The sequence below is a fragment of the Camelus dromedarius genome, chromosome 5, assembly GCF_036321535.1.
Source record: "Camelus dromedarius isolate mCamDro1 chromosome 5, mCamDro1.pat, whole genome shotgun sequence".
NCBI lineage: Eukaryota > Metazoa > Chordata > Mammalia > Artiodactyla > Camelidae > Camelus > Camelus dromedarius.
The window spans coordinates 91,253,309-91,279,142 of NC_087440.1; the positions used below are offsets into that span (position 1 = coordinate 91,253,309).

The following is a 25,834-nucleotide window of genomic DNA, read 5'->3' on the forward strand; positions in this document are numbered from 1 at the left end:
ATTTTTTTCAGCTACTTGTTCCAGCCATTCTGGTCCCTCCCATTCCTGGACTGTCCGTGTCCAGCGCTCTCACACGAGGCAGGGAGCAAACATTTGGTGCCCGGGACTTCTAGGGCTTGGGGACGGGGTGTTATTCTTCACGGAAAATAGTGGTTCAGTATTAATAATGGACAAAAGGAGGCAAGACAGGTGACGCAGAGTCTCAGTTTGGTCTTTACGAGACTGACACTGAGCAGCCGGGTCTGCCCGGGCTCTCTGCCGACCCTCCCTGTCATCGTGGACAAAGATTCTGTCTGGTGTGTCGCACATTTTGGTTCTCTGCTTCTGGGCTGGAGGGGCAGAGGGCTTTTTTTTAAATTGACGTGTATTTGATTTACAGCGTTGTGCTGGTTTCTGGTGTACAGCATAGTGACTCAGTTATACATATGTGTATTCTTTTTCATTGTAAGTTATTACAAGATATTGAATATAGTTCCCTGTGCTATATGGTAGGACCTTAATCCTTATCTATTTTGTATATAGTAGTTTGTACCTGCTAATCCCAGACCCCTAATTTATCCCTGACCCCCTTTCCCCTCTGGTAACCATAAGTTTGTTTTCTATGTCTGTGAGTCTGTTTCTGTTTCGTAAATAAGTTCATCTGTGCCATTTTTTTAGATTCCACGTGTAAGTGATGTCATATGGCACTTGCCTTTCTTTCTCTGGCTTATTTTGCTTAGCTTGATAATCTCTGGGCCCATCCATGCTGCTGCGAACGGCATGATTTCTTTCTTTTTTGATCACTAGTTCTGTAACCGCGTGTGGCAGGTTCAGAGATTCAGCGATACAACTGATCGTAAACTGACTGGCAAAGAGATAGGTGACTGTAAATTGAAGAAACAGGAAAACGAAACTGCTGCGTTTTTATCAGGAACCTGTCCACATATGTTGTGCTTTATCAATATGAACTACACAGGCAGTAAAATGTACCTGCGTTCCAAAGAATTACAGATTTTATACAGAAAACATCTGTTAAAACACACTGATTTTTATGAAATCAAAATTACCGGAGCCTGGGGTAGGGGTGGTAGTAGGGGGAGTAGAGAAGAGGTCTTGAGTCCTGCAGGGGAATTGTCCAGACCCCAGAGGAGTGTCATCTCCACGTGTCCCCTCTCTGTAGGTCTTGGCCAGTCCCTGGCTGTACGGGGCTGGGATGTCCTGCAACATGATGACCCCTCTCCTCTCTAACATGCACTCTTTCTCTGGAAATGACCCTCTCGCCGCCCACCCAGAAGCCACTGTGTCTTGGCTGTGGCCATCCTCGTCACTGTCCCCATCCCTGACCCTGCAGAGGACACGGTGTGGCCTCTGCCGTTTCCTCGGTGACCCTGCAGTTCTTGCTGTCTCCCCTTTGACCTCTCTCCTTGCTCTGCACTAACCACACACAGCAAGGCCTTGGGGGGCCTCCCTGCCCACCGGCATCTGCCAGCCCTAGTTTGTCTGAAGAGCCCGGCAGGAGCCTCCATGTCCCCTGTCCACAGCTGGGGGTCTGGCCACGGCTTTGACCTAAGCTCTCGGGACCCACCTTTCGTCTGAATTTTGAGAATAAGAACCAGCCAGAGCACTGGAAACAGCTATCATTACAATTAAGATAATTTTAAGTGTTCTCTGTAAATACGGTAACGTCCGGTTGTAATTATAGAATATGTGGATTTCAGTTTGCAGTTAACATGTTTCGAACGTTACCACCTTCCTCCAACCCAACGGGAGCAGAATTTGACCCAGAGGAAGACGAGCCAACGTTAGAAGCAGCCTGGCCTCACCTCCAGGTACTGGACTGGGAGCGGGTCAGAGGCAGAGGGCGGGAGGGGGCGCGGAGCTCTTCCCCAGAGCAGGTGTGCTGGGCCTGGGCCTCTCTGCTGGTCGCACACGGGCCTCTGAGCTCTGGTGTCATAGACCTGGCAGACCTGTACGTACGAGAAAAGTGTTCCAGCAGAAGAGAGAACATTTGATGGTTGTTTGTTTGGACACTTGACATAAACTACAAAGATATGGAATTGTCTCTGTGTTTTCAGTGGAAACGACCGTTGAATTGAGGTTGGAGGACGCATGCAGACATTCTCAGTTTTAGTGCTTAGACTTACTGGGTGCCCACTCTGCGCCCCAAGGCTCACCTGCTGACTGAAGCCTTCTTCTGGTGCATTTGTAAGGGGAAAGGGAGATTGGGCAGGACACCCAAGAGGCACTGAGACCATGTGCTCGATCGGACAGTCCAGATCTGCTGAAGGAGGGGAGACGGGGAGGTGGGAAGCCTGGGGAGGACCTGGAGGGGGAGCAGATGGAGGGGCCACCTCAGCAGCAGAGCAGCCCTCCCACGGCGTCTGGGACGCTGTTGTGACCATGGCAGCCTGCAGCCCACTCGTGAAGGGGGAGGGACGTCCCAGCCCCGGTGACTATGTCTGTGATCCGCTCACCAGGCAGGCCCACCTTCCTAGCTACCTGGCTTTCTGCCAGGACACTGGAAGGTGACAGGCTGCAAACCCACCTGGAATTTGGTCCCAGCCAGGCTGGTGGCTGCTGTGCACTGTGGCCTCCAAGCACTGGTGACGTCAGCCATGGAAGTCATTTTTTAAATGCCATTTAAGGGTATAGTCTGTGGTTCTTAGCTAAATACAACAATTGCTGTCATCAGTTATAATAAAGCTTTGTAATTTGGCATAATTTCTATAGATACATGCTCTTACTTTTTAAGGCTAATATTTGCAGACAAAGATTCAACTTATGGTATATTTTTAATCTCCACTTAATAAACATGTTATTTGACTCATTGTGTTTTTTTCTTTCCTCCTAGCTTGTTTATGAATTTTTCTTAAGATTTTTAGAGTCTCCAGATTTCCAGCCTAATATAGCGAAGAAATATATTGATCAGAAGTTTGTATTGCAGGTAAGGGACAAAGTAGCTGAAAAGCTCTAGTCTGCAGAGGGACAATACTGAGTCACTGAGTGTCTTTTTCTTCTTGAAGCTTCTAGAACTGTTCGACAGTGAAGATCCGAGAGAGAGAGATTTTCTTAAAACCACCCTTCACAGAATCTATGGGAAATTCTTAGGCTTAAGAGCTTACATCAGAAAACAGATAAATAATATATTTTATAGGTAAGTCAGTGTGGGGGGACGCCTTGCTTTCTGCAGGTGGTAATCGTGCTCACACTTCACGCTCCCCCCACCCCTTCCTTTGGCAAAGTGACCGAGGGGGTGCGGCCATTTCTGAGCAGCCTGCTTGTCACTGCGGGTGCCCGCACTCCGTGCCTCGCGCACCCTGCCCTGGTTTTGGCTCCCCCTCCCCCTGCCAAATGCCCACTCATGCTGAGTGTGGTCCCTATGGGTGTGGAGGAGTCGGTCAGTCGGTCAGTCAGAGCCAGCAGGTTCCCTGCCCCGCATGCTGCTCCTTGTTCCCCTCGGAGTCTCCACGGAAGGAGGGAGGAGGGAGGAGTGAAGCGGGGCATCTTGAGAAGACCTGGAACTTTCATGGAGGTTTGGAGATGCCCGCTGAGCAGTCACCGTGCACCCGCTGGCCGTGGCGGGTGAGGCGGCAGGGCTTCCAGCAGTCCCGGTGGAGGAGGATGGCGCCCAGGGCTCATGGAAGAATGTCCCCTGCCAGCCAGCCCCATGGTCCCTTGCGCCCTCAACCCCTCTCTGAGTCTCATGGTCTGAACACCTGCGACTGGGCGAACCCTCGGGGGCCCCTTGTGCTCTGGGCTCCCCCCACACTCAGCCTAGCCTGGACCATCCTCACTGCTTCTCCATCAGCCCGGCTGCTCTCCGCCCCAGCTCGAGGGTTGTCACACAGCCCCCACCCAGCCTCCCAGGATGTCAGGAGATGCAGTGGTCAGTGTCATTTCTTTCCATCCCTGCAAAGCTTAATGCTGAGCAGTGTCCTCTGAGTTTCAGCATCTCAGGACAGCTTGCCTCAAAGACCCCCGACTCCAGGCCTTCTCTGTCAATGACTGATCCCCGCAGGGAAGGGGCAGGTGATGGTGCAGGTGCCTGCAGCGGGGAGAGGGTGGCCCGGAAGCATCACCAGGGCACTGTGGGCAGGCCCAGCAGGAGCCATCTTAGTTGCCATGACCAAGCAGGGAAAAGAAGAGGGTGGACAGTAAATGGGGTTCTACAGCTGAGGCCAACAGACATCCCGCCCTGGGGGTACCCACCCACAGCCGTCAGGGCCCAGCGCCTACCCTCCCCCTGCACTCCGTGCAGCATCTCAGGCCAGAGCCCCCAGAGCCATCCGGCTAGGGCGTGGCGTCCCTTCAGCTCCCCCCAAGCTCCCCACATGCTGCTCGCCTGACGAGCCCTGGCTGGACACACCACCATGGGGGCGGCGTCATGTTTCCTGGGTGTCCCCATTCTAACAAGCCCGTCCCCAGACTGATGTTCTCGCTGTCCAAACACAGCACACCGTTCACTCAGCAGAGAATGGGGCCCTTAGTTCCCGTCTCCAAGGCCAGAGTCAGGGCCCTGCCTGAGGCAGGCGCACTCCCGCACACGAGGCCTTGTTCCGAACCGCCAGCCAGCACGGCTGAAAGATGGAGATGCCTCGTACCTTGAGGAAGTATGACTTCATAGCTGAAATACCTCAACAGGTTTCGTTCAGAAGTTATCACAGAGTCTGGCTGGGCCCCCGCTGAGCTCTCAGGGCCAGAGTGTGTGCTGTTGCCCTCTGTTCTCAGTGGTCTTCTCCGTAACAACTCGTCCTGATATACACGGCCAGAAGGAAGCGGGTTCTGTGGCTCCCACGGCCGGCCTGGGCCTCCGCCTTTGGCACCGCCCCCTCCAGCTCAGTGAGGAGAGCTGAGAAGGGCCTCAGGAGCGGCACTCCCGTGTGCTCCGCGGCGTGCGGCTGCGTCTTTAAGACTGTGCTTCAGGCGCGTTTGGTTCACCCTGCTGGCACTGTCGGTGTGAATGCTGCTGTTTTCTGTGGCCTCTCACCTGGTCAGCTTCCCCGTGGGTGAGCTGAGCGGCGCTCTGGCCAGCAGTGGGGCCTGCCTGGCGGTGCGGGGCGGGTGGAGCCGGGCTTCCTTCTCTCTGCCGCAGCCCCCCTCCCCCCATGGCTTGGGGGCTTAAATCCACCTTGTTATGTCTCACATCCTGTGACCTGCCCCAGGCTCCAGGGACTGTTGGTGCCATGCGGGTCCAGGAGGGCCCAGGCCTGGGCAGCCTGACTCCTTCCCTCTGTATCGGTCAGAACGAGTCCCGGTGCTGAGGGCAGCCCAGCTCCAGGCGGGGTGGCTTCTGCCTCTTCGTGGCGGGCGCAGGACACAGCCTCGGGGAGGGAGGAGTTGGTGGTGTCGTTCAGGAGACCGTCCATGACGGGCGGCAGGTTCCCGCTCAGGTTGTGGAGAGTCCTCGAGAGGGAGACTGGTGTCCTCCTATGTCTGGATCTTTGTGGCGCCCTCTCGTCCTGCACCAGCTTTCTTGTTGCCCCCGGAGAAGGAAGAAGAGGAATTACACTTGCTTTCTCTTTTCTCTGCCTACTTCAAATGGTGTTAGAATAATCAGAAACTAAGAATTTATCGGTAAGAATTTAGTGATGTTGGTTTAGGAAAACAAAGTTGATTCTAGCTAAAGGTCATCCTTCTTTTAAGCGTCAGAGCTGGTGGAAGAGATCACAGGTGGTGTGGGGTGGGGGGTACAGCCCATGCCTGCAGGAGCCCCCACCTGCTGCCGCACAGCCCTCCAGGTGCCATATTTTAGATAAAACGAGGGGAGCAGAGGGAACCTCAGGCTGAATTTTGTAAACTAATGTGTTGACCCCGTAGGGGCCGGACCCCCCCCCCCCAACCAGGCCAGCTCTCCATCTCAGGGCAAGGGCAGCGGCAGGCGCCCGGGTCCCGGGCTGGCATGGGGCTGCCCCACCCGCAGCGGGGCCCATGCCCTTGTTCCTGCCACCCCAGCAGCCGTGATCGTCATGGCACCTCCCTGCCTCGGCTCTGTGCGTGGTCACCGTGTTTTGCTTCTGGGGCTTCTGACCCCTGATGCCTGTCAGCTCGAATCGAATTGGCCTAAGCTGGTGTCCAAGCCTCGCGTCCACCTTGCCCGCCAGCCTGCGAGCCACCTGCGCCAGGTCACAGGCCTTTGTTCTCTCCCCCTCCAGCCCCCTGCCCTCGTTTTTAACAATTTGTCAAAACCTCCTTTAGGGCTGGGTCATTGGAGAATGTGGAAACCGGGCCCTATCCCGGCTTCACACTAGGCTTTTTTTTTTTCAGTCAGTTTACAATGTTGTCAATTTCTCACACCTGGGCATTTGACCTTACGGGCACTAATCTATTCGTGTCAGACAAGGGCAGTGAAGTTTTTTAATCATCACAAACTCTAATTTTCGGCTCAGAACTGTCTCTAAACCAGTAGTTCATCTGATAGGCAGGACCCTTGTCGGAAGCCTCTGGGTCAGGCAGAGCACACAAGGTGGGGTGGGAGCCGCTGGTCCCCAGGGGCCCTTGCAGAGCAGACCTTCCCTGTTCCCTGTTCCTGTTCCCTCTCGCGGCCCTAGTTTAGTCAGCAGATGTGTTTCAGGTATTGGACAGATGCCAGGGGCAGTCCTAGCGCCCAGGATACGGTGATGATGAGTCCTCGTCCCCATCCTCAGATGACACGGCTGCGGGTGCTGGGAGCCCCAGGGGGCACGCGAGGGGTGGGGGGGCAGCTTCTGGGGGACGCGCATCGAGCCCCAAGGCCTTGAGCCCCAAGGCGGGGGTAGTAGTGCTAAGAGGACCGCCCTGGAGACAGTGCAGGGAGAGCCTGGGGCCAGGGAGAGGGAGGGAGCTTGTCCCTCTGCAGACTGCGCCAATATTGGAGGCTTCAGAAGTGAGTACGAAGTCAGCGCAGGTGGGACTGGGCAAAGCAGCAGATCGGTTGGGGTGGATGGAGGGTGTGTGTGTCATAAAGCACACGGCACACTGTCCGCCCGCAGATCTGGGAGGTTGAATGCAGTGCTCAGCTGTAAAAATCTTTCCACGTTTCTGCATTTGAAACTTTGAACATAAAACATTCGGGAGAGACTCGAGCATGCCCACCCTCCCGTCCCTCCGAGTGTCTGCGCATCCAGGCTGTGCGGACTCTCTTCGGTGATGATCGGCGGGGTCCCCAGGACCAGTTTTCACAGAGGAAGAGCTTGGTGTTGCCCAGCTGCGTGTTTTCTAGTCTTTTCGAGTCATTATTTCAGTGTCTAATTCTAAGTGACAAATTGCTTTTTCTAGATTTATTTATGAAACAGAGCATCACAATGGCATAGCAGAATTACTGGAAATATTGGGAAGGTAAGTCATCTCTCTTTGCTGGTAGTGAGTGGCCTTAGATGGAATTTATGCTGAAATGATCCAGCTTGTTGTGTTCAACCCACCCCTCCCCAAAGGAAGGCAGTTTAAACCGTTCTCAAAAAGACCTTAAATAAGAGCTCACTTAGTGCCAGCTCTTGACTCAGAACATGCTAACTAACAAGTCTCTCCGGTTCGTGATTCCATGTGTAGATTCTCTTTCTTATACCTCAGTAGCATTACTATGGAAACAATTTCAATTATTTCCTCAAGAGCAGTGTTAAAAATAGTTACATTAAAAAGGTTTATGTTTGACACTTAAAAGAATAGATCGTTTATTGTACCTTTGGGTATTAAGTGCTAATATTTCAAATCACTTTGATTTTATACATTTTTCTTATGTATATTTATAAAATAATAATAATTTCAAAAATCTCATCTTAATAGAAATAGAGTTCTTACTATCATTTTTTTAATTTTTAAAAAATTTTGGGGGGGTAATTAGGTTTTTGTTAACTTATTTATTTTTTAGTGGAGGGACTAGGGGTTGAACCCAGGACCTGCTATCATTTTTTTTAATCGATGACCTGTAGGTTTTATATCAGACCTCCTGACTCCTGGTTCCCAGAGTTCCCTGAGGCTCCACGGCTGAATGAGCTTGGAAGTGATTTTTCCCCAACACCTTGCTTGGGGTTCAGTGCACCTTAGTAGCTAAAGGATCTGAGGGGCCCTGTGGGAAGGAGACTGTACTCTCATCTGACCTGGCAACTCCCAGGACGGTTTGAGCACAGTCAGCTTTTCAAAGGAATCTGTCGTCATCTGGTGGACGTGTGGTCCAGGAGTTCAGACTCTCCTCGCTGAGTCAGCCGCCATGTCCAACGACCGTCAGTCTGCGTGGAGAACCGGACCGGTCTCCGTGCACTCTGGGTTTCTGTCTCCCAGCAGGACGTAGTGAGTGCTGGAGTAGGAGCCTTCCCTGCTTCCCTGTACGGCCTTAACCACCCTCACCTTCCGTTTCCCTCGCTGTAAAGTGGGACGATAATCACACTCGCGTCCGAGGTAGTTGCCAGGCCAGGGCGAGCTGAGTAAAGGGTCCGGACAGCCTGCCACTCTGGGCACAGGGGCTCCGTGGTCCTCCACTCCCAGGACAGACTGTTTTACCCCCACGTGGTCCCCGATGGCCACGTAGACTAACCCTGCCTGCAGCGCCACACGCCCGCGATTGAGCAGTGCGGGACCAGTTTAGAAATCACTCTGATTGCCTCTGTGGCTCTCGGGAACTTGCCTGAGTATAAATCCAAATAGATCAACTACCTGATGTTACAGACAGAACTTCAGTTTGGAGGTTCGGAGTAGGGGACCCAGTTTCTTGTTGATTTTGAAACAGTGTCCATTCTGCCCACTCAGACCGTTCTGCTGGCAGGAGAGTACTGGGGCAGCATTCCTCTCTTCCATGACAGCACTTAAACAGGGGCTTGGACATAATCCGTGAGGGTGCCGGTACACATCCCGGCATCTGAGGTGCTTCAGTCTGCGTGCAAACCTGGAAAGACTGAAATCTTTGACAGGGAAACAGCACCAACCCAAGATACGATGTTTTGTTTGGGGAAGTGGGAGTCCCCAGAGATGGAGAAGATGCTGACGTCCCAGCCAAGCCATCTGGTCTCCGTGTCTCCGTCCAAGGAAGGAGGTTTGCCCCCAGAGACTCCTGCAGTTCCGGACAGCGCCCTGTAAACTCAGAACTTTAAAAATTACCCTGTAGTTACAAAGATAAAAATGATGCTGCTTCCTCAAAAGTATTTAACGACCTCTTACTTTCTCCTGATGTCCTCCCTCCTTTTTTCTGACACACATCGTTTGCTTGCTGGGTTTCATGCTAAAAACAAAAACTGAACGAAAAACAGCAAGATAGATTTTTTAATCTGGAATTTGTAAATAGTTTGAATAAACTTTGAATCAATTCTGTTTTCACAGTATAATTAATGGATTTGCCTTACCACTAAAAGAAGAGCACAAGATTTTCTTACTGAAGGTGTTATTACCTTTGCACAAAGTGAAGTCTCTGAGCGTCTACCATCCTCAGGTAAGTAGGGGCTCCTCTCGTGATGTCGGGCAGGGGGAGCTCGGTCATCTCTGCTTGGACATCAGTGAGCTGAGACGCTGAGACGCTGAACACCAGCCCCTTAGTAGGGGGTGTTTGCTTTCTTACGTCACATGGTGGACTGAGGTGTCAGGGTTCTGGTGATGATGAAAGGAAGAAGAGTTAAAGGGAGATGCCTTTTAAGAAAAATCAAAAATCTCAGGAACGGAAAATTTCGAAGTTACTTTTAAGCATCAGGAAGGGAATGGCCAACTCGATGAAGGAGTCAAGGAAGACTTCTCAGGAAAGTCCCCTGTAGTGTAATTTAAAATCTAGGGCATTAGAGAAAAAGTCTGTATGTCTGTGGCCAATAACAGGCTTAAGAAAAAGTTTTGTTTTGTTTTTTAAGCTGTGGGCGTTTTTAACTCTGTGAAAATCTGTTTACAGTTATACTGGAAACTTGTCCGTAAGTGGTTTCTAGCCGGTTGGTCAGCCACGTTTACCAAGGAGATCTGGTCCTTCCTTCCTCTTACTCTTCTGCCTTCTGCGTAGACAGGACTGACGCTGCACTGACGGCAACACAGAGAAGGTTTAGGGAGACGGCCCCCTTCACTGCGGGCGGGTGTCGCTTCTCTCGTCAGTGCTCGCGGGCCGGGCACCAGCCCGTGTCCGGATCCACGAACCAGGAAGCCCCCTCGGGGAGTCTGCCTGTGGGGTCAGCAACAGAACGCGTGTTCTTTACGTGATTCTGAGGACACTGGCTTCCTGGAAGCTGTTTTGCTTAGAGATTTTGCTCTGACTGCTGTGAGCTGATAACATCTTTACATTCAGCCAGTTTGTTATCTGTTAGTTGTTCTATCTTAGAAATTAAGAGTTTAGGGATATAAGATAGAAACCGATTTTAATTTGTTTTTTCCCAGCAGTTGCATTACTTGTCTATTACCATCTCCACAAAGGCCAGAGAAGTCCCCACCCGCCCGGCTGACCTGTTGTGTTGGTCTAAAGGACTGTCCCTTGGTTTTCCAGCTTTCCCGTGTTCCCTCTACAGATGGTCTGTGCACGCTGGTCCTGGGGTCCTCCTGAGTCACACGCAGGGCCTCCGCAGGGCCTGTGGGGGAACTCACGCCCACCTCGCGGGGGGCACACACATCTGGCCCTGTCTCCTCGAAGGACGGCATCTACCAGCGACCCAGCATTTCCTTGTTAAAATGGAACATTAATGCTCTGTCTCCTCTTCCCGTAGCTGGCGTACTGTGTCGTGCAGTTTCTAGAAAAGGACAGCACCCTCACTGAACCAGTAAGTGCGCCCTCTCTGCCCGGGCCCTGGGGTGGGGAGTGTATCTCCCTGGGTGTCAGGGTCACGGTCTGACTGCTTGGACAAGTAGCTGTTGTAACACTAAAAATCCAGGCCCAGCTCATTCCTGTGTCACAACGGCTTAAGCTACAGTCATTTCAGTGTCAAGTTCATCGTTGCAGTGAGTATTTTAGGTAACAAGATGCCATCTCGCCCCCTCCTGCGTTTTACTCCTTGAGCAGAGAGGCTGCTGAGGCACATGCGGGTTAATGTGTCCCTGGTGCTTGGTTTCGCAGCGTATTTTCTGTAGTGAGGACTCAAGCACTTACACTAAAGAGGTTTTACTGTCTTGAAAATTCCTTCCAAGCTAGAGTGTAACTATTGTCTGGTCATTGCATCATAAATGAACATTAGAGTGCTACCAGTCAGTGCTTAGATTTCTAAGTTGCTTGTCATTTTATCTTTACTAAGAACAGAAAGGCTGCTGTAGCCCAGATTTACGAAGTCGGCCGTGTCAGGTGCCGGGTGAAGCGCTGAATGCGCTCTCTGTTAACAGCTTTCGTGAGATGTGCCTTACGTGCCACGTAACACACCCACTTAACACGTACCACTGCGTGGCTTTGGGTGTATCATGCTGCTGCTTAAATGTGGTGAAATATCCTGTGTAACGTAAGCTTTACTGTTTTAAGTGTACGATTCATCAGCATTAATTACATTCATAACATGCAGCTGTCCCCACTGTTTCTAAGACTTGGTCATTGCCCCGAACAGCAACTCTGTCTCTGTTAAGTTCTAGCCCCCCCTGCCCCCCTGCCTGCCCACCAGTGGCCTCTCAGGTCCTTTCTGTCTCTGAATCTTACCGGGGACCTACGTGAGTGGGATCTACACGATCTGTCCTTTTTGTGACTGGCTCATTTCACTCAGCACAACGTCCTCAGGGTCCACGCGTTTCGCCCCGTGTGCCGGAACGTCGTTTCTTGCTATGACTGAACAGTATCCCATCGTGCGGGGCCCCATTTGGGCTGTCCTGAGTGGTACTGTATGAGCACGTGTGTGCAGATGTTCCTTTATGTCCCTGCTCTCCGTTCCTTTGGGTGTGTACCCAGGAGTGGGACTGCCGAGTCGTGTGTGTGGTAGCTCTGTGCTAGCTTTTCGAGGAAGTGCGGACGGGTTCCCGCAGCAGCCGCAGCACCTCGCACCCGCAGCCGCGGTGCACAGGGCTTCCAGCGCCCCCACCCTCGCCGGCACTTGCTGTTTTCCATGTGTCTGGCGACGGCTGTGCTAGTGAGTGTGGAGTGGCCACTCCCTGTGGGTTTTGACTTGCAGTTCCCCAGTCACTGGTGGTGTTGGGCATCTGTACATGTGTGTGTCAGCCATTTGTGTTTCTTCTTTGGAGAAATATCTTTAAATTCATTTTTTAATTGAGTTTTCTTTAATCAAGTAAAAACAGAGCCAGTAACAAAGCAAAAAGTATTAGGTGCCAGTTTAAATGTTTGAACACTCTTTTAAAAGTCGTTGTTGGACTAGAAAAGGTAAATACTGTTAATTCCTGAGTCTTCCCTCCCCTTCATAGTTTTTCACAGTTTTCTTGTGAGATGGTAATTTTTATAGTAAAAAAAAAAGAAATTCTTAATATTGTATTCTTGAATTAAACTGCTTCTGATCTCTGCTTTCTTTTGAGCTTTTAAATTCTCCATGTGGGTCTCCCCATCTCACCCACAAATTCAGGGAAAGCCTGAAAGCCCCTGGTCCCATCCCTCAGCTACTGCCATGGAGGTGACCGGGGCTGCCCTGCACCCTCCCTGGGGTCTCCTCCTGTCCAGCATTCTGGAATCCCCCAAGGAGATGCACCACGTCTTCAGACCTCAGGGTCACACACAGTGTTTACTCCAGCCTGGGGTGAGGGTATGTTATTTTATCCTCCTTGACTAAACTGAAGACACATTCAGATAGGGAAAGAAAAATGACGTGGCACGGATAAGAAACAAAAAGCCTTTTGAGCATCTCTCCAGTGGTGACATGTCCTGAGTCCTATCTGTATTTGAAGGCCTTCTCCAAGCGGAAGGGTGAGAGTTTTCACTGGAGAAAGTACCATGTGAAGAAATCCTAACACGCACGCCGCCCTTTTCCTGCTTCAATAATAAAAAGGGGGAGAAAAATACAGAAAGAGGAGTGTGCGGTTTTCTTCCACGATTTTTCTCTGTGCGTATTTCTCATACTCTCCAGAGGCTGGAGAGTTCGCCGAGCATCACTCTGCCTTCGCCACAGACTAGGGCTCCTCCCGCCGGCCACCCCTGCGCGTCCCTGTCCCCGCCGTGTCCTTGGGAGCCTCGTCCTAGTGCCGCTCCGGCCTGGCCCAGGAGCGAGCCCAGCTCCTCTCTTTCAGCTGAAAGTGGCCTGAAGGCTGATAAAGCATATGAATCCGCATTCATGCAGCTAATACAGCTTTGCAGGAGCGAGAGCCTCTAACTGCAGTTGTCTGAAAGAAGGCAGGAGACGGTGTACTGGCTTTGCTTGGGCCCTTCTGGCTGAAATAGTAGGCAGAGGTCTCTGACTTCGCACGAGCAAAAAGCTGCTTCAAGCCCCCACACACCCATCCTCAGTATTTCCACCCAGAACCGCTTCGTTTCTTAGTTTCCTGTAACCCAGATAATACACTAGGACTCTTGACCACAGGAGGATTTCATTTTCTGTGCATTAAAAATATTCAGACCCTGGCCTCAGTAAATCCCTTCCTTTGAAATTCACGTACCATGAAAATTCAACGGCCAGTTTGTCTCACTTGGGCGTAGAGCACATGTCGCGTGAGACAGTGGTGTAAACACCAGGGAGGGAGCTCAGCGTCCGCGTGTGTCCCGCAGCTCTGCACCCATGGCGCCCCCGAGTCAGTGCGTGTTTGGCTCTGGAGTTTTTGTTTTATTTATGTATTTTTTTTTCTTAATGGAGGTACTGGGGGTTGAACCCAAGACCTGGAGCATGCTGAGCCCACGCTCTACCGTGGAGCTATATCCTTCCCTCAGGCTCAGGAGATTTTAAAGTCTGCTCCATTTAAGAGACGTTTGTTGCTCCCATTTATAATCTGTGATTAATATTTTTATTTGAAACCTGTACAGTGCTTTCTGGTCATGGGGAGCATGTGCACTGTTGTTATAAGAGGGTCAGAAGCTCATCAAAGAGCAGAGGGAGGTAAAATCATCTTCCGCTCCGGCCCACCTGTCTTGTTAAGGGGACGGAGTTTCACCCGTGGCCTGGTGGGAGCTCTTTTCCCTGGTATTCCAAGACCTCCAGGATGGAGCGGGGCTCCCCAGGGTGCCTGGCGGGGCTGCCTGCCCTCCCCAGCCCTCTCCAGGGGGCGGGCAGCCCATTGAGTTCCCCCAGGAAAGCTCAGGGTCGTGCCCCCAGCAGCCAGCAACGTGGTTGGCTCAGATGAGCACCCCCAGCAGACACCCACTTGTGCAAAATGCCTCTGTCACCCACAGAAGCCTGAGACGGTTGGGGATTGGTCATAGGTCACTCCAGACAGCATGCAGAGTTAGCCCAGCACGTGACACCGATACCGGAAGTAATCCCTTTCCAGAGACACGAACAGCTGCATCAGTTGGTCCTGTAGCTCACAAGTTAACGTATTTCTTCTAATAAAACTCCATTTGCCAAATGACAAGGAATGAGAGACCTGTGAAGCGATTTGCCTCTGCTCTCTCTTAGCAGTGGTTTCAGAACGCAGAGTATAGTAGACACTCGTGTCTGTTACATGATTTTAGCAAAAAGTAGGAGGAAAATCATTAAATGATGCATTTTTTAAAATAATTCCTTTTTAAAGACATTTGTGTTTTAAATTTTTACATCATACTTCCAAACTCAGAGCACTTTTTAAATAAATTTTGGAGTTTTATAAAGTGTAATAATATCATAAAAGATTATCCAGGAGCCTAAAGACCAAAAGCATCAAAAGCAGTTTGCTATAAACAGATATTGTTCAAAAGCCCCTTGTTTTTAACCACGTGAGGGCTAACAGGCCGGCCTGTAAGCAGAGTGGTGTGATCTGCGGGGCTGGAGGCGACCACCGAGTGGGGACCACCAGCCCACCCAAGAGTCGGGAGTTCGCGGTGACGTGTGCCGCAGTCCTGCTGCTTGGCCGGTGGTGGTTCCAGACATCGCTGCGACAAGGCTCAGCGGCTGCTCTGAGTGCCAGGTGGCCGTTGTGGTTACGTGTGCAAGTGTGTGTGTGCTTTACGTACCCGCACAGAAGTGTTTGGATCGTTGTGCTGGCTTAGACTTAAGGTAGCTCCAGTCTAGGAGAAGTTCTAATCTGCATTCCAAATCTGGTGTTTGGGGTGAACAGCCTTTACTGATTTGGTTGTGGGAGGAAGTCTGGGGGCTGCAGGAACATGGTAAAGAAAGGCAGAGACTCATGGTCTGCGGTGTGACGGGCCAGGAACAGGACGCCCGGCGCTCACCCCTAGGAGCTGTGGCCGCCCGGCTGGACGTGCCTCACAGGGATGGGGGGTCCTAGCTGGGGCCGGGCTGCCACCCACTCACTGCCGGCTGGCTCTCCTCAGGCCCCTGCATGGGTTTAGTAACAGTGTCTTCTCGGCAGCCCCTCTTTGAGGAGGGCTCGGGGGCACCAGCCACGCCACGCACAGGGGGTTTGCCACCAACATCAGTTGGCTTTACGTCTCTCTTTTGGGTGTGTTTTAGCACAATTGAAAGCACTGTGTGCACACACACTCTGTGTGTGTGGGTGTGTGAACACACCTGAGCGGCCGGTTAGCCTGAGAGAGAAGCAGAGTGTGCGGTGCGCGTGTGCCGCCAGCCCGCGCCGCAGAGCCAGCCCGCGCCGGGGCGCATGTGGACCCTCACCTCTGTGTCTCTCCGCTCGTCCTGTTCTCTCCGAGCTCGCCTAGCTGCCTTTTTCCTGTCTTTTTTTTTTTTTTTTAAAGAAACTGACTCTCACTGAAATTGTGGTTCGTCAGAGGGGATCACGTAAATTAAAATTGTGGTTCTGAAGCACACAGTATTAGGCCTACCTCTCTAATTAAAAAAAAACCCAAACCCACGTCCTAATTACTGAGTCACTGTTCCTTCTGCAAGGAAAAAGCTCCACTTCCCCTGTCCTTGCCGAGAGGACCCCTCAGCAAAGGCGCGGCCTCACGCTCTGCTGTCCCTCCCGCAGGTGGTCATGGCGCTTCTCAAGTACTGGCCCAAGACTCACAGTCCAAAGGAGGTCATGTTCCTGAATGAGCTGGAGGAGATCCTGGACGTCATCGAGCCGTCGGAGTTTGTGAAGATCATGGAGCCCCTCTTCCGGCAGCTGGCCAAGTGCGTCTCCAGCCCCCACTTCCAGGTACGGGCCGGGCCGGGGGCTCGCCTCGGGGGTCCCTTTGGAGGGGGTGGGTCACAGTGTGTGGCTGGTCCTGTGTTGCTTCCTGTGTAACCTGGCGGCCTCCGCTGCCCCCGGGTTACTCACTCTGCTGTCATCTCACGCCCCTCCCCGGGGACCCTCTGCGCAGACATGCTCCACCACCACTGACTATTTTGTTTTATTATTATCATTATTAATGGCAGTGCTAGGGATGGAACCCAGGACCTCCTGCATGCTAAGCATGTGCTCTACCACTGAGCTATCCCCTCCCCGTACCACCAGTTTTAAATCAAAGCCACGTTTCCACACACTCCCTCCCTACCCTGCTGCTGTTCGCCACAGGACTTAGCACTTACAAGTCAAACAGCCCGCCCATCACTTGGGTAGCCATGGAGTGTAAGCTCCACAGAGACATGGAGGTCTGCCTCTCCTGGTTCACTGCGGAACCCTCGGCCAGGCGGCACTGCCTGTGGTGTAGACACCTAACAGGCAGGTGGGGGATGGTTGGGGAGGATAGCTTGCGGCAGGGGCGGGTGAGCTCATCTGGCTTGTCCCTCGGCATCCAGCCCACGTCCAGCAGAGATGTTTGCTGGAGTCGTGGATAAATGAGTGATCGTGATCTTGACACACAAGAGGTCATCTGCCTCTTTGCTGAAGACCCTTCAAGGTTACAGTCTAGGGTACTTTGAATCTGTAAAAATAATAATGATTTTCCAGTCCAGTGCAGTTCGTTGCCCCCTCCCGCGTGTGCGTGTGGCGGGCGCTGGCCGGGCACGCAGGCGTCACACGCAGGCGGGTGCTGTCCCCAGGTGGCGGAGCGCGCACTGTACTACTGGAACAACGAGTACATCATGAGCCTGATCAGCGACAATGCAGCCCGGATCCTGCCCATCATGTTCCCGTCCCTGTACCGCAACTCCAAGACCCACTGGAACAAGTAAGGCCCAGCAGCCGCGTCGGGCTGTGCACTCAGGGGCTTGCCATGTTCTGCTGGTGCGCCGGTTAGGGCTGAGTGTGAGTCTGGATGTCAGTTAGAGCACTGACTTCTCCGTGGGCTGCAGTCAGGCAGGAGTGTGCATTGTGTCTTGGCCTCTTGTTTGCCTCCTCACCTGGGTCAGGCCGCTCTGGGCATGTTGCCTCACTCCCAAATCCTGGCCCCGGCCCCTCTTAAGTTCCCTCCAGAGTCGTGGAAGGTCACCGCACGTCCTCGGGGCTCAGTGAGGAAGAGTGAGAGGAAGCTGACATTTGTAGGAAGAAAAGGTTTCCGTTGTTGTCCGCTATGTAATCAAGTTTGCCTTAACCGTGTTCATTCGAGTCTCAGCATTTTTTATTCGTTTTCTGAGTAGGGTGGCTTTGGGCTGCCACAGCCAGCCCGCCAGCGCTGGGCTCGGCGGACGGTGTGGCCGTCTCTAGGAAAACGAACGAGTCAGAAGTAACAGGCGTTACCTCTAAGGCTCGGGAGGCTCGCGAGGTGCAGGCAGGCTGTTGAAACAGCCCGATGGGCTTGGAGGGGGAGCAGCTGCGGCCAGGAGGGTCAGGAGCCGGTGGGGAGGTGTCAACACAGAGCTTCCGTTTCAGGACGATACACGGCTTGATATACAACGCACTGAAACTCTTCATGGAGATGAACCAGAAGCTGTTCGATGACTGCACCCAGCAGTTCAAAGCAGAGAAACTGAAGTGAGTCGCTCCTTTCAGAAGTTATTCTTTCAAGGATTTTTTCCCCCTGAGTCCTGAATAAAGCTCTCCCATCGGTTTGCCCTAAAAACTAATTCTTCACTTTAAAGCAAAATCAGCCCTTCCATACTTGGAAAGCCAATGGAACCTTTGTGACGAGAACTTATTTTCAAAGAGCACGTGTTCCAAGTCAGCGCTTCTCTCCATGGTGCTGCTGGCTTCGTCAGCGCTGCAGAAGGCGCATGTGTTGTCAGGAATTGAACTTTCAGGCTTTTTGCACCTCAGGATACTTAAAGGCAATAATGTGTAGTCATGTTTCATGTCGATAAGGCAGGAATTTGGATTTGTCCTGTAAGGTTCCTATGAGAGAGCAGGAGTCTCCATCCAGCGTGGCTTCACTGTTCTCATTTGTCCATCTCCATGAAGACAGGCCTCCTCCAGAGTCTGGCACCCGAGTCCTGCACAAAATCAGGGCCCTGCTTTCAGGCTGTGCGGGATCCTTCTAGATGACTGACCCTGGGCTGTGCTGAGCCGTGTGACTCATTAATGATCAGAATCACGCCCTCAGGGTCCATATGGACTACACAGAGTCGATTCTGTGCTGGTCACTTGAAGCTGCCTGGGGTGGACGAGCCACACGATGTAGGTCAGGTCACAGCACATGTGTGACGAGGGCCATGCCCATTCCTTACACAGCATGTGCTGACCTAGATGCCAGGCCCGTTTTAGGTTCTGGCAACACAACAAACAAACAGAAATCCTTGCACTCATGGGGCTGACATTCTAGGCAGCATGGAGAGCTGATACAGTGAAGCATGGGTGACAAGGAGAGTGTGAGAGACCACGGCAGGTCTAGAGCGGGGGCGTCGGAGCCGCTCGGTGACCTCATTCCACCTGCCGGTGGCCTGGCCCGTTACCGCCCCCGCCAACTGCAGGGTTCAGACATGAGGCAGTGACCACCGGGCCTTTCTGATGGCAGGACCTCCCTCATGGAACATCACACTCTGAAAGGGACCTTAAAGATCATTTGCACTTCTGGATTTTAAAAAAAAGAGTTGGGTCCATGATAAGTGAGTCACTGCAGGTCACGTGCCTCACTGGCGAGGCTCTGACAGCCGGGCCCCGTGGGCTGCGCCTTGTCCAGATGCCAGCGCCGGGACTTCTGTTCCCCTGGTCCCTTCCCACTGCGGAGTCGGCTCACTTTCCCTGGACGCGCAGCCTTCCCGTCCAGGTGATGTGCGTCCTGTGACAAAGCAGGAAAACGAGGGAGGAGGGGACAGAGACGCACTCGTTCTGGTGCTCCTGAGAACAGATTCCTGGGCCGGCCGCAGTCTTGCCATCTTTATATTTTTAACTCTTTTCTCTAAGTCCTGGCTGCTTTTTTTCTTTTTTTTTTTCCTGTTACATACCTTGCTTTTTTGTTGTTTTTTTTTTAATTTTTTATTGATGCTTAGTTGATTAACAATGTTAGTTTCGGCATACAGCATAGCGATTCAGTTTTACATAGACATACACACGTATACACATTCAGGTCCTTTTCTGTTACAGGTTATGACAAGAAGTCGAATGTAGTTCCCTGTGCTGTACAGTCGGTCCTTGTTTATCTATCTTAGACGCAGTAGTGTGTATCTGTTAACCCCCAGCCCCTAATGCGTACCTTGTGACCACCGCTGTGACCTGCATGGAACAGACCAGACAGTGACAGAGGAAAAATCAGGGTTGCGTTGCTGGCCATGTCCGTGTTTCCCCCCAAATGTTTTCCTGAATTTGATTTGTTTCTCTAACACCAACAACATTTTACTATTTTTCAGAGAGAAGCTAAAAATGAAAGAACGAGAAGAAGCATGGGTTAAAATAGAAAATCTAGCCAAAGCGAACCCCCAGGTACTAAAAAAGAGAGTAATGTGAACACGTCTGGGGTGTGACTTGACTGGTTTATGAGACAGGATGTGGCCCCCTCGTGGCCGGGGAGGGTTGGCCTCACTGACGTTGTGAATGAAAACACCTGCAATAAAACACTTCCCAGCTTTTGTACAAGTGCTTCCTTTGCCCCACACAGTTTTTACCAAGAATTGACATCGTTTTTCTGCTTTTTAAGTGAGATATGAACCTTACGAACGTGCTGTGGTAAAAAGACCGCCAGGACGCAGCCTCTGGTGTGGGCCAAGATGGTCGTTTGCTCTCTCACTCGCTCGCTCTCTGTCTCTGTCTCTCTCTCTCGAATGTCATAGCTGCTCTAGCTCAAACGATGTTTTCCTTTTTTTTCATATCAAATTACTTCTAAAAGGAAAGCAGTGAGATCTGGAATAGATTAAGGATGAAGTGGATGTCCTCTGTCCTAAAACGAGGACTCTGTGGGCCGCGCCTTTTGTCACTAAAAACTGACCCCTGCCCTGTTAGCACCTGACTTCCCCCCTACCCCATCCCGGGCCGCCCAGCAGGTGGGCGCGAGGCCGTGTCCCCTGGAGCTGCGAGCAGCGGGGTAGGGGGCCGCATAACAGGCGGCCAGGGCCCGGGGGCTTTGAGCTGCGGTCTCGCGGGGCTGCGTGGTTGGAGCCTAGTCCAGGCAGACGTTCTCTGGTGCTGTGGGCCCGTCTGAGCGTCGCTGAGAACCGTCTTTGTGAGTCTTTGCCACACTAAGAACTCTCAGGCTGTCCTCAGCTCCCCAGAAGAGATTTTACTCCCTGAGGTTGAGCAGCGCAAGCCAGATCACGAGCGGCTGTCGATTTCCCTCGCTGAGAGGTGTTGTGCGTCATCATCTCAGCTGCCCCACAGGCTTCCGGTCTCTCTGGCATTTAATAAAAACCGATCATGAGCACAGAGTTGAAAGTACGTGTTTCACCTGCATGATAACATATCGGTATGTGTTCCCTTTGATAAAACTACACTCGAGACAAAGTGTGGGAAACTGACATCCTTAAGTGTATGTCCTCAATTTCTCCTGAAACAAGTAACTGGCATTTCTCTAGTCCTTTTTATTCCACGCTCTTACATACAAGTGGTATTTTAAGATCACTGTGAAACTGTAGTAGTTAATTTACGTAGAGAGCTGTGGGTATATACTTTCAAGAACAGAATTCACGTTGAAAGTGAGGTGAAAATACAGACGTTTGTTGGAAAACGCAGTGAAACCGTCCATCTGGGGCGCTGTGGGCAGATGGGCTGCCTTGGGCCCAGGCTGTCTTGTTCTGTCCTGGTGGCCGTGCCAGGGGCCCCGTCACCCCCCCCCCCCCCCCCCGCAAAGTCAGCTCCCTTGAGAAGTCTGTAAAACATACCCAGACCAGAGGGCCTGATTTTATCTATTTTACTAGAACGTGGGAACAACGTTGTGGAACATGGCATCAAACTTTACACTGCAAACAAAGAAGGGCTGGCTGGTGGTTCTGGCAGGCGTGGCCTGGCCTCACTGCTGTGTGCTGCGCTGCAGCAGACGTTCCTTCCAGTACACATCGCCCTTGCCTCCCCTCTTCTGAACTTTTCCTGCACGTTCTTACATCCCGTCCTTGTTGCTTTGGCTGTTCTGTTTCCCGGGTCTCGAGTGGCGGCGCAGGTGGGTGGGTCCTGCCTGCGCGTGCCCCTGCGTTGTGTGCGCTGCTCGGGTCCCTCATGTCTGTGTCGAAACCACCTGTGACTCAACCCCAGCGGGTCCCGGCCGCCCGCCCGGCTGCGGTGCGCTGGCCGGGACAGAAAACACTTCCTGGGCTGCCGTCTTGGGGCTGGAACTTAGGGCCTTGGTACTTGCCGTCCGTTCTCTCCAGGGAAACTTTTCTGAATTCTAGTCACTGCTTGCCACTTACAGCAGCAAAAGGTGAATAATCCTGTGGGTGATACCGTTTGCTTCCTGTTTCTGTAACGAAAACACGCAGTTGGACTTTGGAGGCTTGGTTCTCCGCGTCAGATTCGCCTTCGTGAGAGATGATTAGGTAGCTTCCTTCTTTCAGGTGGGTTCCAGGGCCTCACTCCTGTTCACCGGCGTGTGGCTGGAGGCCCTCCTGCCGACAGCCCTCCGGCCCCACACCCCAGGGCTTTCGCCCTGGGGGACGGGAGGGTCGGCCCGCGCCGCCTGCTGGGGCCCGGCGCGCTCCGGCCCTTCAGGAGTCCGCGTGCGCACTTCAGCAGCTCTGGCCGCGACGGTTGGGCTTTTTTAATGTCAGGCATGATTTAGTGTTTCTAAGTCGTGAGACACTGAGGATTTCTAACGTAACTGTGTGTTTCCTGGTCCACCAAAGGAGCCATGTGACACTTCCACTCCCGTCTCCCTCCATGGGGACCACGTGAAGACTAGGCACCACTGCGTACTTGACGTGTGGCCCTGGCTCAGCGTTTCTGTCCCCTTGCAGTGACGAGACAACACCGTAGGCGGCCCAGGGCACAGAGTCCGGCCACCACCTCCCCCAGGAGGGGAGCCTCGCTGGGGAAGGAAGTGGGTGCTCCTTCACCTGCTGTGAACTCAGCCTCCAAGAAGGTTTTTACTCCTGGTCTGACTCCGCTGCCCGGGCTGTTGGCAACGTGATGTCCCGCAGACACTTTGTACCATCCTCGTTCGTGCTTCCTTTGCCCGGAGCCCCAGCAGGGACTAAAGCCCCGGCCACTCTCAGCCCGGTGGGTTCTATGGAGAGCTTGGTTTTCTCTTGGCGTGGCCAAAAGCTGGCAGGCTGGTTGAAGCCACCCCTGCACCACCTTATGAGAGCTGCGGTGATGGTGCCTCTGTCTGCCCCTCCCGACCCTGGCTGAGCCCCTGAGGACGAGGCGCCGTGCACGCCCCCAGCTCCCTGTGTTCAGCGGGCAGCCACGCCTCTGGGCAGATGGGTCCCGATCTTGGAACTTTCCCAGGATTCAGAGATGAGGCACAGCCCCCGGCCTCAGGGAGCTGGCCGTCCAGGAGGGGAGCCAGGTGGAGGCCAAGAGAATTCAATCCACACAGTCAGGTGACGGCACACACTCGAGGGATGTGCTGGCGGGAGGCCGGGTCCTGCCTTTAGAGTCACGGGAAGGAGCGCTGGGGCTGTGGGCTGGCCTTGGCGAGGTATCGCCACTCACCGGGACCTGTTGAGGGGCCGCCCCTGCAGTCTCCACTGTGGGGGGCTAACCAGCCAGGGGGTTGGGGCAGAGAAGGGAGAAGGGAGGCCGGGCTGTTGGGGAGAGAGTCTCAGTCCTGGGGGCTGGGTGTGGTGTTAGAGGGAAGCTGGGGAGAGAGTGGAGACATGGACTTTACTCCCAAAACCATACGGGTGTACAGCATCACCCAGAGCAGTGGCCCCGTCGTGCATTTCGGGTAAGCTCTTCGGGGCCCGCCCGTTTCTTGTAGAAACATAGGGAAACCTGCTGCCAGGCAGGGCTGATGGAAAAGGTAGGCGGAGGGCGCCAGGGGAGCTGGGTGCCTATCCATGCTGAGTCAGGGGTGCGGCTCCCGCAAGTGATCAGCCCATTTCTGAGGACGGTGAAGAGTCTGGGCTAGGGTCGGGGACCCACAGGAGAGGGTGGCAGAGGGGAGAGGAGCCAGGATGGCAGGAGGTGGGGGAGGAGCCAGGAGAGGCCAGCATCACAGAGGCTGGGGACGGTGCAGCTTGGGGACAGTTGTGTTCACTCCATGGTGCAGGAGAGGTCCAGGAGGATGAGACCCAAAACAGCTTAGCAACTGAGAGGTCATAGCCTGGTGCCCGCGGTCCCACATAGAGGCCAGAGCCCGAAGCAGGCGGTGACGAGCCAAGAGGTTGGGAGGAGACAGCTGCTCTTCCTGGACGCTTGCCTGGTGGAGGGGGTCACAGTGGACAGGACACCCTCCCACTGAGGCAGGAGGGTACCAGGGAGGCATGTGGGGTCAGTGGCGGTGGGGGAGGGGGGACGAGGCTGCCAGCTCTGAGTCCCATCTATCCCGTTCCTGGCCTGGGGCCTCGTCTGGGAGCCCATTAGGTGCCTGACCCGTCTGTGCCTCAGTCCTCCTGTTGGTCGAGTGCAGTCATAGCACACACTTTATAGGTTGGTTGCAAGATGTGTGGAGTACTTGGAATAGTGGCCGGCTGGTGGCAGGCATGGAGTGGATGCTGAGCACCGCAGGCTGTCAGGCCACCACGTGCACCTTAGCCCATTTTAACCATCACAGCTGCCTCTGAAGTGATCTCCCGGTGTCACCTTGGGGAGAACAAAGCCAGAAATCTCTCCTGCTCACGCAGAACCTGACTGGCCCCGGGGAGTGGGGAGCAGAGGGGACCCCACCGACTTGTGGGCGCATCAGTTCCCCAGATGGGCCAGCAGTTTGGGATGTGAGCAGTTTGGGATGAGAGCAAAGAGAGTGTAGATGAAGGGTGTAATGGGTGATGCGGTTTAAGCAAGTCTCAAAGTGGAGAGCAGGAGCGAGTGGTGGAGTGGAGGAGAGGGAAAGGCTGTGCGCCAAGGTGGGAGGTGGCAGTTTCCACGGGGAGCAGACCCTGTGACCAAATCAAGGGCGGGGTGTTGCCTGCTGAGAGGCCAGCCCTGCTGTCCCTGCCCGAGGGCCCAGGGCTCTGGTTGTCTGGAGACCACAGGGCCCACGATGTAGGCCAGCACCTTTCCCATCACAGGCTTTCTTCAGGAGGGGCCCCGGGGAGGGCGTTGGTGGGGACCCCTGCCGGCCAGGACAAGCCCTGGAGCTGAGCCCCGGGCGCTGACCAAGAGTGACTCCGCGCTTTGCATTGCAGTACGCGGTGTATAGCCAGGCCAGCACCGTGAGCGTGCCCGTGGCAATGGACACAGATGGGCCTTTGTTTGAAGATGTGCAGATGCTGAGAAAGACAGTGAACGAAGAGTCTCGCCAGGTAACCGTGCACACAGCCCCTTGGGGCCCACGGGGCCCCATAGAGGTTTGCTTAAGACATGCGTGTGGCTCCAGTGATGACAGACACCATGCCTCCGTGTCAGCCACAGCGAAGACGTACGGTCACCTGCCAGGAAGTGCTATCCATGCATCTTAGGGACCACATCAGTAGGAACAGGTTTTAAGGATGAAGTGTGTGCCTGCAGGTGTCTCTTCGGTTATTTTCACAGCAGCGGCCCCAGGTCTTAACTGTTCCTGACATGTTAGCCAGAGCAAAAACTCAGGTTTGCAGCTGCGTCTTCCCTCTGGGCCCCTCTGCACCCCTCTGACTTCTGCTCTGGCCCTTCTACTCCACAGGGTGACTGACTGCCAGTCCCAGGCCCCAGGACCCCAGGCAGAGCCCTGGCCCTGCCCACAGCTGGGTCGCGCAGCCTCTCGCACTGTGGTAGGGCCAGGGCTCTGTCAGGACCCTCCTTGTTTCCCCTTTGTGGAAATACACATTAGGATCACCACTGATCTAAAGAAAGTCTCCTGTCACTAAACTGGGAATGTATTCGATTTAGGCTTCACAGAGGGTAGTGTACGGAGCTCTGCCCAAGGGAGGACCCTTGTGCTGTGCGCCCCTGAGCGCACCCGTTCTCAGTCCACGCAGACTGTGTAGTGCTGGCTGGATTTGGGGACGTGGCCCTTTCTGACTCTGAAACTTTAATCCCCTTTGAGCTGTGGAAAGGTTCTGAAAGACGTCCAGCGCTACAGCCCCGAAATGTAACAGGTTAGAGAGGCCAGAGTCCTGCTGCAGGTTGAGTGCAGAGGGGTCATAGATGGTCGCGTCGTTCTGAGCTCAGTTAAACAGAGAGAGGTGGCAGTGGACACAGATGGGCCTTTGTTTGAAGATGTGCAGATGCTGAGAAAGACATTTGTCTTGTCTGTTTTTAATTCAAGTAAACTGTATCCCCCACCTGATCAGACAGGTTCAGGCGTTGCCAAGAGCCCGTGGTCTAGACCATGCAGACGGCGTTGCCCAGGGCACACGGGACACAGCCCAGCCTGTGTGAGGAGGAGACCCCGGGAACGCCTCCTGCGTGCTCTTCTGCTCGTGATAATGTGTCAGTGCTGTTTTGGATATGCCAGGTTGAATGAAAAACATTCTTAAAGTAAATTTCTCCTGTTGCTTTTCACTCTTTTAACGTGGCTGACTAGAAAGTTTAGAATCACACCCCCTGCTGGCCTTGTTTTCCAGCCGGACCGCACTGGTCCAGGCACCCTTCGTGCAGGAGAGGCTGCCCGGACTCATCCGTGGCTGTCCCCACCCAGCTAGTTCTTGGTCTTAAGTTAAAG

At 53.4% G+C, this 25,834-nt stretch overlaps 1 protein-coding gene across 5 annotated transcripts in view; it reads left to right on the forward strand.

Moving 5' to 3' along the window:
• The window catches only part of PPP2R5C (protein phosphatase 2 regulatory subunit B'gamma), a 120,863-nt gene that overhangs the window by 88,422 nt on the left and 6,607 nt on the right, over window positions 1-25,834 (forward strand). For 2 of the 5 annotated variants that reach the window (XM_031454323.2, XM_010999426.3), the window contains 11 exons: window positions 1,698-1,808; window positions 2,831-2,923; window positions 3,003-3,133; window positions 7,234-7,293; window positions 9,265-9,373; window positions 10,614-10,667; window positions 15,838-16,008; window positions 16,836-16,963; window positions 17,605-17,706; window positions 19,515-19,587; window positions 24,381-24,497. In XM_031454323.2, the coding sequence (XP_031310183.2) occupies window positions 1,698-1,808; window positions 2,831-2,923; window positions 3,003-3,133; window positions 7,234-7,293; window positions 9,265-9,373; window positions 10,614-10,667; window positions 15,838-16,008; window positions 16,836-16,963; window positions 17,605-17,706; window positions 19,515-19,587; window positions 24,381-24,497 (1,149 nt within the window). Of the gene's footprint in view, window positions 1-1,697; window positions 1,809-2,830; window positions 2,924-3,002; window positions 3,134-7,233; window positions 7,294-9,264; window positions 9,374-10,613; window positions 10,668-15,837; window positions 16,009-16,835; window positions 16,964-17,604; window positions 17,707-19,514; window positions 19,741-24,380; window positions 24,498-25,834 lie in introns of those variants that run through there. The other 3 variants (XM_031454325.2, XM_010999428.3, XM_031454321.2) reach the window with 2 other exon arrangements.